This window comes from Drosophila erecta, unplaced genomic scaffold (assembly GCF_003286155.1).
Source record: "Drosophila erecta strain 14021-0224.00,06,07 unplaced genomic scaffold, DereRS2 tig00000152-arrow-arrow-pilon, whole genome shotgun sequence".
Classification (NCBI taxonomy): domain Eukaryota; kingdom Metazoa; phylum Arthropoda; class Insecta; order Diptera; family Drosophilidae; genus Drosophila; species Drosophila erecta.
This window is the reverse complement of record NW_020825211.1, coordinates 1,142,809-1,161,541: the sequence shown is the minus strand read 5'-3', so window position 1 is coordinate 1,161,541 and position 18,733 is coordinate 1,142,809. Positions and strand designations below refer to the sequence as shown.

The window sequence follows — 18,733 nt, the reverse complement described above, 5'->3', positions numbered from 1 at the left end:
TAACAATAATAATAATAATAATGCAAAGTCATGGGCAATGATTGAAATTAATGGATTTCTAAATGCTCAGCGTCATTGCAGTCGCCCATACTCTTAACCCTTAACCCTTTGGCAGCTGCAGGGGTTCAGGGCAGACGGGGGAGTTAACCCGCTGTCGACAAATTGTGGCTTTGGCTAAATGTTGCTCACTGCGATTCATGGAATCCCCTTGCCCCATTTATAAGTTTTGCGCACTTGAAGATTTATTTCACTTTTAATGCAGCATGGGAAACAATAAAACAGCAGAGCTTAAAGTGAGATTACTTTAATATGAATTATTAAGCAAATTGTTGGAAATATCCTGTCAGTTTTAATTGAGCTACCTAAATGCGTTTTAATATTTAATATAAGAAGTGATTTATGTACCCAAAAGGTACGTTTATTTAATCACCTTATCTCGAATATCCCCTAAGCTCTAGATGTATTTATTCCCCAAAATTTACCCACAAGTTTCTTTAAGCTGTTTTTCAAAAAACAACACAAAATAAGAGAAAGCATCTCGAATAATTTCTATTCAATTTTCTAGTTCTCCTGCTCTTTGCCGGTTTTGTTTGTTCATTGAATTCTATTTATAAATTTTCACCTGGCTGCACGTCCCCACCCCCCTTTACACCTGGTCCTGTCTTTGGCTTCTTCTTGGCCTTCTGCCATTCCTCCTTGCTCTCGCATTCGCAATCATAAAAGGCAACAAAATGTTGAACAAATTTTTATGGCTGCACAAAGCAACAGCGAGTGACAAAGCGAGAGAGCAGGGCAAAAAGTCGCCAGTTCAGGATGCACAGAAAGAAATAATCAGCAGCTCAAGCCCCAAAATCATTGCAAAACATAATACTAAAGGCTTAAGCATGTTAACGTAATTAGTTGAATTGAATCACATATTTCATTTATTTAGACAACTTCCCTACTTGAAGAACTACTTTTTATGTCGAGTGTGTGTATTTTCATTTAACTGAAACGCAGACATTAGAAATAAATTGAAGCTACTTTCCTTTTGTGCGCACTTTTCTCCCAGTGCAGGCAATGTCATGGCAGCACAGCCGTCTGAACGCCCCCCAATCCCCCCTCATCACTCGTTTGTCTGCTTGTGGTTGTCGCTTTTGTGGCTGCCTGCTATTTTCCGCCCCGCCTAAAATTTTCTCTCCCCGTTTTCGCCGTCGCGCCTTTTAGTATTAATTACAAATGAAATTTTCTTATCATTTCTGTTGCCGTTGACAACTTTCTGTCTGCTGGCCCGTCTGGGCCATTTTCCCCCGCACCACGCACCCCGCACCGAACAGCAGTAGCTCCTCTAGTTTAGGGCCAATAAGCAAAAATAGTTGCTGCTAATTGTTGTTTGCCGTTTATTGTTATGGCCAATGCGTGCTAATTGTCAGCAGCCATCACGTTGGGCTTCCATTTCGGCCTTTTCAATTTCACTGAGTTCGTATTTCGCATTTCGCATTTCGTACTTTGTGTTTGGCATTGTGCTTCCTGCAGCAAATTAATGGCGACACTTTAGTTGGTTCGACTTTCCCGTCAGCACAAAACTTTCGGTTTTACTGGTACTCTGGTCAGGCAAGTTGGAATTTAGCTGATAAATACTTGCACTTGAATAGTTGTCATTTGAAATGGCTTCCTTTTATAATCAGTGTATTCAAGTACTATTACCAGCTTGGTATTCTTCTTGAATTTTTTAAATATTAAAGTCTTCCTAGAATTCCTGTTATAATCAATGTATTCAATGTATTCTTGAATTTTTTAAATACTTAAAGTCTTGCTAGAAATCCTGTTAAACCCATGGTATTCATGTACTATTAACAGTCCATCTTGAATTTTTTAAATACTTAAAGTCTTGCTAGAATTGGCGAAATGTATTACAAAGGTCCTTTGTCTTTCTTTTGTAAAGAGTTGGTTTTACCAGTTTCTAGAACTTCGATGCATGTAATATATCCCTATTTTCCGACTCCGTATGTTTTCTTTGCTTTGTGCTCGCTTTTCGTGGGGATTGCTTGCTCTCCTTTTTTTTAGCTATTTTCTATTTGTTTGCTGTCGTCGTAGTCGCTTGTCTATTTAAAAAGCACGTAAACATAGCCGACTTCTGGCGCGCCCAAATCAACAGCAGCAACAACAACAACAAAATGTTAAACAATAACAACAACAATTGTGAAAGGACAAAGGGGTGTGGTAATGGGTGAGGGGAGTGCGGAGGAAATATATATAGGGGAAAAAGGATTGACGTGCGCGTTTTAGTCACGCTGTCGCGGCTTTTTTGCCTTTTTGCCATTTTAGCTGATTGTTTTTGTTGTTGTTGTTGTTGTTGCCAGGAGCAGGAGCCCATTTGTGGTAGTTGTAGTTGTAGGCAAAGGCACATATACATGTATGTAAGCACGACGTGTGTGAGGGACACGAGGATATCAGGACATCGGGTCATCGGGACATCGGCGTGCAAAACTCTGCCCGCGGGTAAGTTAATATTTTGTTGATGTTTGCCCAACTTGATTATATCTATCACTATCATAATACACCGTCCGCCAAGCGGCTAGCACTCCCAGTTTTTGAGACATATGCAAAATGTACCCCAAATACTGAGCGGCCCCAAAAACAAGTGTCAACACAACAGATTGAACCAAAAGGATATGTCCACAACGTGAAATTAAATGACGAGTGATATAATGAACATGTAAAAGGCGACAGGGTTTCTATAAATTACCCACATGTTTACGTGGGGCTGTGATTCGTGTGAATAATTGAATTGGTCCTTTTTTTTCCACGGAATTATCTTACGCATTCTGATGCAATTAATTTATACTCTCCAAGGAAATATAAAGTATACGTACCGTTGCCGAAAACAATCACAAAGATATCACGCATACGCACTGCTAACTTTTTAATACAAGCTGTGTAATAATGCAGATCAATATGTAATGATTGGGGTATTTGCTTAAATGCCTGTGTGCATATTCAAAAGGAATAGTTCATTTGTATTTTAATTGATTGTACCAAATGTCCGGACTATCGCACACTTTCCATTCCCACCGCTTCTAATTCATTTGATTTTTATGAACCAAGGCAAAGCGGACAGGAGCTGAATAGTAATATGCAAATAGCCCAAGGCGTGTTCACTGAAATCAGGAGCAAAAACTCGAAGGATATGGGGGAAAACGGGCTGGGGAGTGTTGGTCAGAGCGAGAGAGTGAGAGAGTGAGACAGAGAGATCTGAAGGAACATGGAACGGTGGTTCCGTTTTTAAAAGCGCAAGCAAGTGAAAGCTTTCAATCAATGTCGTTCGCTCGTCAGGCGACCCTGCCCCACCCACTTTGCCCACCCCACCACCGTCCGGGCATTTAATGCCCCTCCCACAACTGAGCTTACACGCCTCTGCCTCTGTTTTTGTGTCCAGCTTTGGCTTTTAATTTCTATCGCTACGATTTCAGTTTTTAGTTCCGTTCAGTTTGGTTTGGCTTGCCTTGCTCCCGAGCTCAAGTAACCATTTCCATTTGCCGCCCCCCTCCACCGCCACCCACTTGCCCCCACTTGCCACCCCTTTCTGGCTGTGCCCCACCAACCCCCCCGGCCTCGCACAACAGAGCCACACCTCGTTCTTTGATTTTTATTAAGTTTTGTCGACTCGGTTTTTGCTTTTGTGTGTCCGTTTGTCCATATCCTGTCCGCTGCCACGCCTTGCTACGCCCCCGTAACCTCTGACCCCCCTTCAGCTGCCACTCCCATTGCCCTTCGCCTGGCTAATGGTAAATGCCATTTCAATTACGTACACAGTACTAAAATTTAATGCGGCCAGTCAACGTTGTTCGTCTGTTTGTTGCTTTGTCGATTTCCATTTGCGCTTTAAGTGCATTTGCACAATGCGAGGGGTCGACTTTCGTTGGGTTTCTATGGGGGTTATGGGGCCATGGGGCATATACCAACTGCGAGGGGTGCGGCCATAATCAAACATCAATCGGACGCCGTTTAGAGGCCGTTTTTCCATGGTAAAAAACGACCTGGATTGCTACCAGAAATGCTGAGAAGGGAGCGAAAACGATTGGCGAAAAATGCGTTCAACTGTTGTCTTGCCATAGTTTTACACCATAAATTGAACATTATAAACTTAAGAGTAAACTTAAAAACATTGTGACCCAAAGCCGTTGACTTTCTTACTTTTTTGGCACAATTTGTGGAAACTAGTACAAACCTTGGAAAAGAAAACGCATCCACACCAAGAAAAACAAATCAGAGTTCATTTCTCTTTTTTTTTGTATTTTTTCCTGGGCCTCATGAAATGCCTGTTTTGACTTTTTCTTTTTTTTTCCGCTTCCAAGTGACACCTGCACCTTTTGAAAGTGTGTATGTGTGTGTTGGAAACAAATGGCACGCAAAACACCTGTCAAAAAAAAAAAAAGACAGAGAACTAGACGAAAAAAACGAAAACTTTGTAAGCTCATTTCGTTACCCCTTGATTTCACCACTTTGCTGCTTCTTTCCACTTTTGTCACTATTCAAACTGCCAATAGGCGCGCCAGAAAGTCAAAAAGTCACCAGCGACGACAACGGCAATAGTAACAATAACCGAACACGAAAGCAACTTCGACGAAAAAATGTGTGCTTTGAAATGAACGACTTGGAAAATACCCTTGAGTAGAAATCAATATCCATATAAAAGTAGTTTAATGAACTGAAACTACAGACTATAAACTATAAACTATAGATACATATATATTATGAATATTTGATGCCACACTATGATACGTTTTATGGTTACTTTCTAGGTGATAAACGATTTGAAATATTCGCATCATTTTTATTGAATTCAGTGTTGGTAAACGTATTTGTAGACACCCAAAAATAGGGTATCAAAAACGGAATCGACTCAGCTAAATCGAGCTGGGCTCAGCTTTTCGTGCACTCAGATGTTACGTGCATTTGTAACCGTACCGCGCTTCGCCCCACTTTTCCAGCCCCATTTTGCCCCCCCCAGTTTTCCGAGGGACAAGCAAGTATTGCAGACAGGAACCGCAGTCACTTTGGCTTTGCATTTTTTGTGAGCTTGGCTTTTCCGGGGGTTCCTCTGCATACGTGTGCGTGTGTGTGTGAGCGTGTGCTGGTGAAAGAAAGTTGTAGTTGCATGGGAAACTGCGAGAAATTGGGAGGAATGGGACTTGCATTTGGCAACAGGTGGCGAGGCTTAGTCTTTGGGGATCTGTTCTCCGCCAGAGTTTCTCATTCGCTAAGCCCACAAAATAAACAAAGCAAACGTCCGCCAAAAAAAAAAACAGAAACTAACAGCGGCCAAAGAAAACGCACCTCAGACGAAGAAAAGCTTAGGGAAAATAAATAGCCAAAAATGGTTGCACTTAACTATTAGCAAAAGTTTTGCATTCACCACTAGAAAGAAAGAGAGAGACCTAGAAAAAGAGAGAAAAAAGGGGAGACTGTCAGGCTTAAGCGTAAATTTTCACTGACACTGATTTGTTGCCTTTGGTTACAGAGGAAAATGTTGGTTGCAAACAGAGGTGAAGAGATAAGTCTCAATATATGGGAAATAACGAAAATTTAAGCCAAAAATATTCCTGAATATTTGGTGTCTTTCAGCAGTGTTTCTTTCATAATTGTTATTTTAATTTTTGCAGTACTAAACTTACCGATTAATTTTGCCAGTGCCCAAAAATAGCTGAACAACTGACTGACATTGCTTGTTTGCTTCCGAGAGCAGTAACTTGGCATCCTGCCGCCCCAGGACCTCCTCATTCTGCCCACCTTTCTTGCACTCAAACTTCGGCAAGAGTTTGTTGCTGCCGCTGTTACTGCTGGTGCACTCATTATTGTCAAGTTGCCTTTTACACATTCTACTCATTTGGGTTACACAACAACAACACAGACACAACCACACGGGGAAAGGACAATGAAAATCCCCTGGAAAATGAAGCTGCTGCTGCTACCTGCCTGCCTGCCTAAAAATGTTGTGCTGCATACTTGGGGGCGCCTGCATCCATAGATGTGCCCCGAAATCTGTGGATATAGCAGTAACTCCCCAAAAACGATCCAGGCCCCAACTTCTGGTAGGTGGAAAAGGCACTCAAATTGCCACTGCCAAATAGCCAGCAAAAGAGCAAGCAGTGAAAAGTTAAGCGTGTTCATTTCTGGTGTCATTTTCCCAACGTCCCCACTTTCCCGGACTTTTAATGATGTTGCTCGACTGTCTCCGGCTTCACTTGCAGCTGCAACGCTGAGTGACCGGATGACCGCAGCATCAGCAGGGCGAAAATCTATGGGGAGAAAGTACCAGGAGAAAGTAGCAGCTAACTCTGTCGAAGAGCCTCTTACTCTATTGCTTTCATTTCGGCTGACAAAGTGAAAATCCTACAAGGAAATATGCACCGATATAGAAGTATTTTTTAGTTATTTTTCTTTTTTAATTATACTAGCTGCAGTAATAAAACTATATAAAAAATCACGTTTCTTGCTCATTTTAGGAGTACACAATTTGAATGAACCTTTAAGCAACAATAATAATTAATGTATATTTGCTATTTCATTCCTTTTTGTATTTAAGGCCCAATGTAAGCCGCACGCCTTAACTCGCCCAATTCCCAGGAGAAGAAAACTGAAAGCTAGGCTCAACCAGAATTTTTGCAACATTTTTGCCCTGGTGCACTTTTGATAGCCGGAAATTCCGACGGACGGACAGAAGAACGAACGGACAAGCGGACAAGCGGACAGCGGGACGGACGGACAGGAAGAAAGGGCAGCACAGCAGCAGCCAAGTGACGGCGCAGTTAATTAGTCTAAGTGGAACTGGGTGCACAAACTTCAAGCACGCCCCATGCCCCATGCCCCACTCTCCATTGTTGCCCCCAATTGCTACTTTCACTAGCTGCTCTTCTGCTTTCTCCACCAGCCTCTCCAACCCCCAACCCCTTCACAGCACTTCTGTTTCCATTTTGTGAAGCCTCTCCTGAATTGGTGGCTGCTGCCAATTGCTGTTCACTTTTCGGCTGTTGCCATTTAAAATGGGCAGTGAGCGTGTTGCGGCTTCAAATTCGTGCAGGGTAACTGAAATCGGTACTTTCTACGGTTTCTTCAACTAATGAAACCAGGTATGGATTAAACAAATTAAAAACAAAATATGCCCGTAACTAAAATGCATAATTTTGGTGGGCATAACAAGAATCTGTCAAAAATCCAAATTAACTTTGGCTTCACCCCTCTACAAGCTCTGAAAAAATGAGTTAAACTTAATTTCTCACACTTTGAAATAAATAAAATATGTCGATTAAAGCAGCTACGTTACGGACCCAGCAGTACAAATTTTCTTCACCGTTCCAGGACATCTTCTCTACCAGTACTTATCCTTTATTATCCCCAACTTTGGTTCAGACACTCAAGCGTATTGAAGCAGGACTCTCGAGGACTCGACCGCTGAAGGATCCAAGCTGGGTGTATACATTTGAATTCTTTACAGTCGCCTTGCAAGTGAGTGTTCACAAAGGCAAAGAAAACCCGCAGGATTAGAAATGACCTCGTGAATTCGCTCTTAGATTTCGAACATTGCATTTTGGGTAATACAAATATGGCGCATATATAATATGATATTCTCTGAGTTTTAAGCAAGTGTTGCAGCGCTTTCACGGTGAACTGGAATTATTATTCACTTGCTGTGTGGGTATTCAAATTACATTTCACACACAGGCCATCGCTTCGATTTAAGCTAATGTTTTCCGAATGAATTTTCACTTTGCACTGCAATCGGATTTTCCTTTCACCTTGAGGGGCGGCCACTCATAATGCAGTTAACTTTCATTCCTCACACCCAGAAGCGAAAAATAAAAACGAATGTGAATAAACAGCGAGTGTGGAATGGATGAAAAAGGGGGTTTTTTGCGGGGAGACCTTGAATATCTCCCAACGGGAGACCCACAAACTGTTGGCCAAACATTTGCAATTCTTTCGAAATCATCATTACGCCAGGGACGGGGTGCTTAAATGGTTTAGGGCGGCAAGGGGTTAAGGGTTAAGGGTGGCCCTTTGTGGTTGGGTGGTTGGGTGGTTCAGTGGGTGGTGTCAGTGTGGTGGTGCAAAGTTTCCCGCAGCGTCGGCGAAGTACACACATTCTTCATTAGCCGCGCGTCACATTTTTCTTCGAGGTTTTTCCTGCGGCAAACGCTGCAAAGTATGCTACCATTTTCAAGGGCCTAAAGGGGCAACTGTATACGTGTGCATGTGTGCTGGTGTGTGTAAGCCAGTGGTGCGTGTGTGCGTGTGTATGTGTATGCATGTGTTGGCCATGATAAATGAGCCATTGGCATTTATTTTCGTTTCAGTTTCACTCCGTTTGGTTTGCTACCCAAGAAATCGATGTCTGCTGATTTTTCAGCCAGCCCGCTGAAAATTACATTTCGTATTTTCCGGCAGAAAGGAAAAGGAAAGCGTCTGCTAGTTCATCTATAGTAAGCGCATACAGGTGGCGCTAATGCGGCCGCAGCACCTTGAGCACTCTTGATTTGTTGCCGAGCCAATGGAAATTATGCCAATTTTTTGCCATTCCATCGGCGTGTGATTGTGTGTTGGCCAAAGCCACGACCTTGTGGCTTATTTATGTTGCGCAAAGGCGGTTGGGACCTGTATAAATAACCGATGAGTTGCTGCAAGTTTGGGCTCCACGTTGTGGGAATTAAATGTGGGCTTAAAGGTTAAGGCAAAAGTAAGGCTATAGGTAGCTATGTGAAATATTAAAAAATAATTCTAAAATATGATTGCTATCTGCGATGGGCAATTTGAGTTCGGGGATTCCTTAGCCTTTAATTTCGTTTTGTTTGGGGACTGGCTTGTCATCACTTTTTGTGCATTTACAACAGAATCGCCTTTGCAATCGGATTCAGAATCCAAGAATCAGAGGCACTGAAGACACTTGAAAATCAAATCGCATTGCTATTAAATTTGACCAGCCAAGCATATCTTGGCCAGGAGGCAAAAAACCAGAAAAAAATAAGACACTAAAAAGACTTGACCAAAGTGGCCAATGACGATGACGTTGGCACGTCCACACTTGGCCGAAGGAAAAGCCAAAGGAAAAGCTGGGAGGAAAAATACCCAACCCTTTTTTTTCGTTGGTCAGTCGATGCTTCAATATTACACATGTTTTGCATGCGAATCTTACCAAACAAACACGGAAACGTCTACAAATACTACAACATCTCGACTTCGTTCGTGCCGGAAGTTAGAAATTTTCTCAAGCAAATTTTTGGCATTTTTACAAAACGTACTTGGGCCAATTTTATTAGGCAACCTTTCGCCTGCTCTCTCTTTTATTTTTCCTTTTTTTGTTTTTGCCCTTTTTCTTCTGTCTTTTTGGGGGCACACGCAAAGCAGCAACATCGTCAACGTGCAGTCGAAAAGTTGTAATTTTAATTTAGCCTCTAACTGCTTCAAAGACACACACACACAGACACACACAGGGAAAATTGGGAAATGGGCGGCAGATTTAGAGGTCCAAGGCGTTGAAAAGCCACAAAGTTGCACGTTCGTCTGAGGGGCTGGAAATGAGGAAAACTTTGACTCCAGCTCTCGTCACGCATGCCACTGCACCTGCAACTGCATGTTGCATGGCCAAAGAAAAATGGCAAAGCGAGTTGGTTTTTTGTCAAACGGCTGCCAAATTAGGTAGCCCAAATTAAATAAACGAATTTCATTTGCATTTTGGTTTCGCTTATGCTCGCCCACCCGGAGAAAATTAAATTCAAGGAATCCCATGGAAAATGTGGATACACACAACGATAAGATGTTGATACGAGTAAGATGGTTTTACAACCTATGAACTTTCCGAAAAATATGGCAATGCAAACTTTTCAGGGCAAAAGTTCTCAGAAAATACTAAGATATCACCTGGCCAGAATGTAATCCAAAAATTAATTTGGTCTATACAAACAAAAAAATGCACAGAAATGCGCTCTTTTTAAATATCCTATGCAGAGAATTGTGGGAAAACATAAAATGGACAAAATAAAGCAGCTCATGAAAGCTTCAACAAATTGGTCGAAAATCTGCATGTTTATCCAATTTGGTAAGCTAGCCAATAAAACCGGAACCTTTAACCGCTTTAAATATTTTAAAAATAGTTTTCTGCCGAATTTTCTTCAACACATTTTCGGCCAATCTGGAAAACCCAAAGAGAGAGTGCAAACTTAGTTTTAGTTGTTTGTGTTTTGTTTTTCTTCTCTTTTCCGTTCCTTTCCTTTCCTTTCTTTTCTTTTTGTTTTGTCCGACTTCTTTCAATCGCCTGCCAATCTCAGTCGCTTTACCCCTGATTTTTCTTCCCCCTTCGCCTGATTTCCCAAGCTTTTTTCCAAGCCCCCCAAGACCTCCATCCCTCCGGCTGTCTGCTCAATAATTTGTTGGGTCGGGAAATCAAAGCGAGCCTTTGCTGATCCCCTTTGAGTGATTTGCTTGCTCGCCTCACGGACATTTGAAATGGAGCGCTGGAAAAGCGGGGAAAAGCAGGGAAAAGCAAGGAAGCGCGTCGACAGGTGAGGAAAAGCGAGTGAAACTCAGCCGGCAATTAAGGGGCAAATCGTTTTTATTTCCACACACCACGAATAATTAATGGCACGGCCGATGGCCGACTGCAGTACTGTTCACTTAATAATTGAATCGGTTAATAATGCAGCATAATGCTGCATAAATGATGGCCCTAACAAATCGTAATTGGCCTGCAAATGGAAACCAACTGGCAGGAACTCGGCCAGCAGAAAGCACTAATGCTGAGATACAATTGCATAAATACAAGATTTAAATTCAAATTCAGCTGCAAAAATAAAAAAAGTGAGAGCATGCATTTTTTACAGCCACAATAAATGAAATTTGAATTTGTTTATGTTGGTATTTCTGTAGGAATTCTCATTTTTTGCACTTTAGGATACATTTAAACTCACTTCTTTTCCTTAATGATTTGCTTAGATAATACAATTTCAGCGAACGCACTTGATGGTAAATGTAATTTTTACTTTACTTTAATGTGCGTTGCTTGTAGCACTAATTTTTCCGGTTAGTCTGCGGTTTTTCCAGCTCGCTTTGTGGGTATATTTTTATGGGCAGCAGCCTTATTTAATGGTCGGTTTAAATGCTCGCTCCATGACCAGCTACATGCGCTGAAATTTGTCCCCTTGAGTTGACTTGGCTTGGCACTCGTGTTTGACCTGCCAGGACTTTTCCTCTCTAGCTTTCCCACCGCTTTTCCCGCTTTATGCCATTGTGTGCCAGTGTGTCGTGTCAAAGTCACACATTCCCGCACACACGCACACACACACACATGGGATGCAAGTGCATTTGGGTTGGAGAACTGAGAAGGGCGGGCCTGCCCATGGGCAAGGTCAAAGGGCCACGGGCGGCGGGTGGTGGGCGTGGTGGGCCGCTGGTGCAGATGGACCGCCATGTGTGCGTGCGAGCGTATTGTCAGGTTAATCACTCGTTTTGTTGGCAATTACCGTTATGACCCCAACGAGAGAACAACAATAAAGTCGCCGTTTGGGCGTATAGTTGGAGTGGGGCACAGTGGGCGGGGCAAAGCCACTTGACCTTTTGTTGTTGCCCACGAATATCAATGAGTCCATTATGTATGAATGTCAATGATTATGGCCGCCTGACATGACACAGTGGAAATGTGGAAATGTGGAAATTCGGAAATTCCGTAAGGGACGTCTATAAGGAAGGCCCCAAATGACAGTTGACAGCGTTTGGCATTTTGGCACTTTCCCTCCCGCTAAGGACGAAGGACCAACCAAGGAGAAAGCGTCGCCCGTTGACAATAACAGCATCAATTTGCCGTCACCTGGGCGGCCCATTTCCCGGGGGAAAGCTTCGCGAGGGGGGGGGTGTGGAAAATCCAGGGGGTTTTGGGCGCCTGGTAAGTGCGCCTGGCCCACATCATAAAATTTTAGCAGCACGCACTGGCGAGGTATCAATGTCAGCATGCCAGATTCCATATTCTATGCACAGTGGGCTGACAGCTAAGTAAACAACTTATAAAATTGTAAAAAAAAAAACAATGCATTACCTATTTAACACATTTTAATTTGTGGTATAATTTTAGCTAAGCTATAATTTAAGCTTTTAATGTATTATTTAGCATGCTTCATTATTTTTAGACATATACCACCAACAAAATAAAGAATTTCAAAGATTTGCATACTGCTTTCCTTTGTGCCACTGTGCTGTTACGACGGAATTGCTTAGGGTCGTTAAATGACGAGGGGTTACTGTACAGGGGAGCCACTTCAGACTGTCTCTCGCATTTTGTTATGATTATTGTTATGATTGTTGTTGCTGTTTTTCAGCATTTTTCCACTGAAGTGCTTTTGTGAGCTTGACTGTGAGTTGAAAGATGTGTAGGCCGCTTTTAGGGTCACACACACGCATACTAATGCCTAAGAACCCACACAAATCGACAGTGGCACACACACGTATACAACAGGTGTCTTGGGCGAAATGTTATCAATGCCAAATTAAGCGTAAAATGCTGTCGCACTTTTCAAGGCAAATTAGCCCCGAGGCCCAAGGCAAAGGCCAAATGAGGCGTGAATAATGCACATGTGTGTTTGTGTGTGTGTGTGTGGGCGCCACACATACCATGCCTCACACACACACACACACACACAAGTGCAGGCTAATGGGGAGTTGGGAAAATTATTATGTCTGGCCGGGATCATTTATTAGCCAAGTTTTTCAGGGCTCGCTCATTGCTCTGCACACTCTACCTCCCGCTTTAACCTCTTTTTCCATCGATGAGGCGTAAAAGAATTATGCAGGCTTCAGAGCCACGCCCCCCCACGCCGCACAACCGCCCACTTCCGGCGAGCATTGTTGCCATGCCATTGTTCCAACCATTGGGAACAATTAAGCGAGCTTAGAACTCAACTGGAAACTCTCGGCCAGCAAACTGCCAACTGCCAATTGCAGCTGCCATTCAATAAAATTTAAACGTCAAAGCGGCATCGGGCCAATTATTTGTGACCGCACTGGACCCAAAACAGAAAGACAGCTGAAAAAAAAGAAGCGAAATTCCGGGGCAGTGTGGGGTTAAAGAAGAAGCAAAAAAAAAAAAAAAAAATGGAAATAAAAGCGCCAAGAAGAGAAAGAAAGAAGCGTCCTGGCGGGTCTTTGTCTCTGCGATGCCTTTGTTTCGGCACGAGAAGATGACGCTGGCTCCGCGGGGAAATGGGAAAAACTATAGGAAAAACTGGGGAAAAACTGGGGAAAAACTGGGGAAAGCGGGAGGGAAATGGCGAGCGGCGAAATGGCAGAGAAAAGCCCAGGGGGAGAGTTGGAAAAGCTACGGAGAGCTGGGGCATTGTGCAAATTAAAACTGCACTTGATTATTTCTCCTGCTAATTTTCATTGTTCAACCCGAATAAAAAAAATACCAAATGATGAAGAAAGCATAGGAATGAGCAAACTCCCTTGAAGTAAAGTCCTAATGGGCTAAATGTGTGTGGTGATCGTGGGCTATGGAATGATATTGTTGATTATAGTTACTAAATTACAAAAACTTAGATTTTCAGATCAAATAACTTGCTGGCTCGCAGAAACTGAAGAGGGGATCATTGTTCAACAATCACTAAATGCAGTACTTAATATTGGCAATATACCTGAAACGCTTTACAATGGATTATTCTTAGCCAACTCCACAGCACAATGCCTCTGAAAAAACGAAATGCCATCCGTGGGCAACAACTGGCAGTGGCTTTTCATTAGCGCGCAAGGCGTGGCAACTTTAGCGATTTGTGGACAAGCAGTAGGAGGCGGCGGTAGGTCAGAGGTCAGAGGACAGGGGCAGCGGCAGGGGGCAGGTCGTCTTGAAGGGTTGTTTTCTCTTTCAATTCTGGCCACAAATTGAAAGCAAAATGCCAACGATGAGGCTGATGATGATGACCGACTGGCCAAGCGACAGTAACAACAGAAGCAGAAAAACAACGACTTTTCGGCAACAATGAAACAAAAGGAGAAAAACGGCAAGGAGGGGGTGTGGTCCCGCGGGGGGGTGGGCGGTGTTGGTTGGAGCCGGAAAAGTCGGAAGGAAGGAAGATCGAAAGACAGCAGAAACAGATTGAAATCAGTTTGAAAACAAGCGAAGCGGAAAAATGCATGACCCGCTTGGACTTCGACCGAGTCCAAAAACCGGATGAGAGGACAAAGGGGAGGTGGGTTGGTTCGAGGGGGTGGAAAATGTCACCAATTGGTGGAAAAAGGGGATGGAAAGGGTGTGGAAAGGGGCTGGCGACGGGGTTCAACAGTTCAGCAGTTGGCCATGGTTAAGTGCTGGAAATTATGTTATGCTCGTCGGCCATTGTTTTATGTCTCCATTCCAAGGATTATTGGTCATGCATGAGCAGTCACCACCCACTCAACCATCACCAGCACATTCAGCCCATACCCCCACACACTCCCTGATTAACTCAATAAATAAACAATTTCGAAAGTGAAGAGGCATATCTGGACATTGTTTGGGCAGCAATTGAATTGCCACAACGAGAAGAATTTTTTGGAACTCCTACACACTATTAAAAAAAGCTTAAAGGATAAAAGGAGCAGTGCACACAACGAGAAAATATTTCTTACGCGCTATCAACGCTAAAAAACGCTATAATAATTACCAAACAATTACAATCAAATCATGTAAATATGGTTTTTAGTTACCTACACGGCGGCTACGTAATATTGCGCATACGAAGCCCACGGAAGTATGCTACATAAATTTGATTTTGGTTTTGCAGAATCTGGACTTCTTGAGAGCATAGAACTGTACGGGAAAATCAAGAAAAATTATAACAGTTGAATATTCGATTGCTTTCGAAGCGTTTCCCACCGTGTAGAACATTTTGCAATCATATTTCCATCTACTATTTGAAAGTCTGCTCAGCACAACACACACACACTGGCAAACAGCAAATCAAAACGATTTTCAAATGCAACACACACACACACACACACACACTAAAAAATCAGAGAAATCTGAAGTAAGGCCAAAAAACAGGAACCACTGGCTGGGAGAGAATAACAAACAAGCAACAACAAGTATAACAATGCGAAAATAAGCGAAGAAAAAGTATAATTTCCATTTCAAATTGAATTTTCATTTGCACAAAAGCAGAATGGAGATGAAAAAGAATCAGCACCATTCCCACATACAGTACACACACATAAGTCCGTATATATAGATTATATGTGTGGAGGAGAAGCTTACCATGCACAGATAAGGAGCAGAGCTGGCTAAATATTGGGCAAAAGCGAAAATCAATGTCCTGACGCGGCCAGTTTAATGTTTTTGGGATTACAGCCTGCCGGCGGTCGAGCATACAAGCCAGAGCCACCCAACGATTTTCCCATTTTCCGAAAAAGCAACCTCTCCCAGACACACTCGCACACCCACACACCCTCACACACACACATACATACGTAGAGAGCAACGTATATGTTTCGACGTGCAGCAACTTAATTTAGCATTAACACACACACTCACAGAGAAACAGAGGTAGCAATATCGTCGTTGTTGCTGTTGCTGTTGCTGTTGTTGTTGCTACAGCCATTGCACAGGAGCTAACAAACTTTGGAGCCTACCCCCATTCCAGCTCCACCACCCCCTCTGAATGACCGAAGATCCATTCCCCTGCCTGCTACGTGCCACATTACGTAGCCGACTGGTAAGCCAGACTCCCAAAAAAGAGCACAAATTTATAGGACTAGAGAGTAAGCCAAAAAAGACCAGGTAAGCTGCACTAAAAGAAGCAACTATTCTGTGTTGCTTATATTTATAGTCGAGCGACAATAAGTTATAGTAAGCAAAGGCGGCATTGAGTCATAACTTTCAAGGCAACTTTTTCAGGGTTAAAAGCGGCTCAGTAGCCACTTCAAAATTGGTAACAGATGAGGTAACCTTTAAATACTATAGAAATTATATATAGAAATTATTACATAGACACTTGCACCATTTGCTTCGAGTCTTGCATGTAATAAATAAATTGTTAAGAAAATAGTTATAGTATTATTAAAGATTTAGGAAGTGTGGCTTTTCTTTAGTCATTAGTTCTTATAGCTTGACCACATTTCTACAACATCCTTTTGATTGCAAAGTCAAACACCGCCTTACACTGCCGCAACGCACTGTAGCGGGCATTCAACTTTGGCTGGCAGTTGTTGCCACTTTGGAATTTTGTTTATTTCCGACACGAACCGACAGCGGCAGCTGTGACCTAGGCAAAAATCATTTTGGAAAATTGTTCTTTCAATTTCGCGTTTGCCATTTGATTTTCGGAAAAGCAAGAAAGTCGCACAGGGTGCTTAAGCTCAGTAAATTGCATAATGAAGGGTGTTATTTAGATACATCTCGCTGAGAGCGAATTAATTTATTAAGCCTTGAGGGGCAGCTGCAACTGCAGCAGATGCCATCTCTTTCTGCCTGTCTGGCCGCACTCTTTTGATTTCCCACACGTGCCAGTGGGTAAGGGGGATGGGGGGACATGGGCTAAGCTACCAACCTTTTTCCAGGGGGCAGGTTGCAAGCTGCAGGTGCAACTGTCCCAGCGCTCACGGCTGATTTATCGTCCATGAAATTTATGTTTAGTTTAATCGAATGGGGCAAACAAAAATTGTGCAGAGAGCGGCCTGCTTATCGCTGGCCAGCCGAGTTCGCCCAGCCGCCAATCCACCCACCACCCACCACCCATCGCCCCCTTTTGGGCACCTGACCCCACGCCCCCTCCCGCAAGGATGGAAAAGTTTACTTAAGCACAGGAGGTGCTGCAAAATTAAGCAGCAGCAGGAACCACTCAACTCAAAGTCGGATGGGGGTTTTATTTTTAGGGGGCTGACTGGGTTTAAGGGGTCCTCGCCTACCACCACCCACCACCCACCACCCTCCCCCTTTTTATTTCCTCAAGCCGCATGCCGCATGCCGCTGCGCTCCGCTCTTCCTCTTCTCCTCTTTACTGCTGCAACTCGCAGACGCAACTATTGCAAAATTTCAACGTGAATTTATTGCATGAACATTTCTTTTTCCCTCCTGTTTTTTGCATTTTTTTCGTCTTCCTCATCTTCGTGATATTTTCGTTTTTCCTATATATATACTTATAGTACATATATATATATATTTTTTTTTTTGTTGAGCCATCCCAGCGCTCTTGCCTCTTTTTCAACGTGCTGCATTTTGGTGCGGCCGTCGGCTATATAGTTGTCTATATATCGCACGGGTATGAAATGCAGCGCACCTATATACATGTATATATATGTATATATAGCCAATGTATGTCTGCGGCGGGCCTTAAAGTCGGTTCATAGTAAATATTTAGCAGCTGCAACATTTATGAGTCTCGGTTGCTAGTCTGTAGGTCATAGTCAATGGCTCGAATTCTAAATCACCTCTTGAGCAGCCAGAGAGCGATATTTATCTTAAAGATGGCTAAGGGCCGAGAAATCACCAAGCTAAATATAGTTTTGCATAACAAGTTCCGTAATTTATATGCTCATTTTAATTTATGATTTGTCAATGCCCAAATGGCATTATTTGATTTCCAAAGCATTCAAGTTCGGTGTTTAACCACCAATTGACATTCAGCAGCCACCCAGTCATTTGACTTCCAATTTAATCAAATTTGAAACGGAATGCGATTCTTTTATTCGCAACATCGTTAAAACTTTTACGCATTTGCATCTATCGATTTGAGTTTCAAAATGCAAATGAAGATGGCCCTCTGATTTCCTTTGCAACTTGGCCTAAGTAGCCTCGATTAATGTGCAAACTTTTTGGCCACTTGCATCCGCTTCTGGTAATTTGGGGGCTGGCTTCTCCGAATTTAAGCTGCAATTTATTTATTTATTCTGTTGCTCATTATCTGTGCCATGGGGACTGAGGGCCGGCTTTGGCCCACCGCTTCGCAATTAATGTTAAATTTACGATGACAGATCTGTGGCATTGATAAGACAGCAGGTGGCACTCCCAGACCACAGAAACTAACCTCAAGTGCACAGGAAGCTTATCGGAGGACGTGACTGCGGGTTGGTGCACTGCGGAAAAAAGTGCAAGCCTAGGACAACGCTGCAAGCAATAACAACCACACACGCTCTTTCGAACCATACTTATAGGTACATGAAATACCCACTATTACTTTATATTGCTACAGGCACCAAAGTCTTGGGAAATATTCCTTTAAAGTCATAGATCTTTGCTTGTGCTTGCCCACTATTTTCTTGCAGTGCATTAATGTTGTTGTTGCCGCTGCTTATGCCCATGTTCTACTTGTTGTTTTCCCAACTTGCAGTGTTGCAAGTTATGCAAGCTCGTGTCAGGTTGATGTGGAAAATTTGCATATCGCATATCGTTGACACGGTTGACACTGACCCCAAAGGGGCGTGGCAGTTGGGCGGCTATCAGAATGGCAGAATGGCAGAATGGCAGGTTGGCAGGAGGGCAGGATCGCAGACGGTAGTATGGTTGCAATGGGCACGAATTATTCAATTTTTGACTAGATCAAAGCGGATGCGCTGACAGCGGGCAAATATTAACCAAATGGCAGGGTACACGTCACGCTGCCACGAGGAAATAGACTACGGGACGGAGTACTGAGGACTCGGGAGTTGGACTCACCTTGCATCCGGGCCAAAAGCAGCAGCAGCGTACAGCAGAGGGCCTGCAGCAGCTCCATATTTCATCAGCTCTGAGTTATGCCAGTTG

At 43.1% G+C, this 18,733-nt stretch overlaps 1 protein-coding gene across 1 annotated transcript in view; it reads right to left on the bottom strand.

Moving 5' to 3' along the window:
- Positions 1–18,704, bottom strand: part of LOC6551719 (carbonic anhydrase-related protein 10) — a 37,618-nt gene extending 18,914 nt beyond the window's left edge. The window contains exon 1 of the mRNA XM_026982713.1: positions 18,647–18,704. Coding sequence (XP_026838514.1) covers positions 18,647–18,704 — 58 coding nt within the window. The remainder of the gene's footprint in view (positions 1–18,646) is intronic.
- Positions 18,705–18,733: the final 29 nt, after the last annotated feature.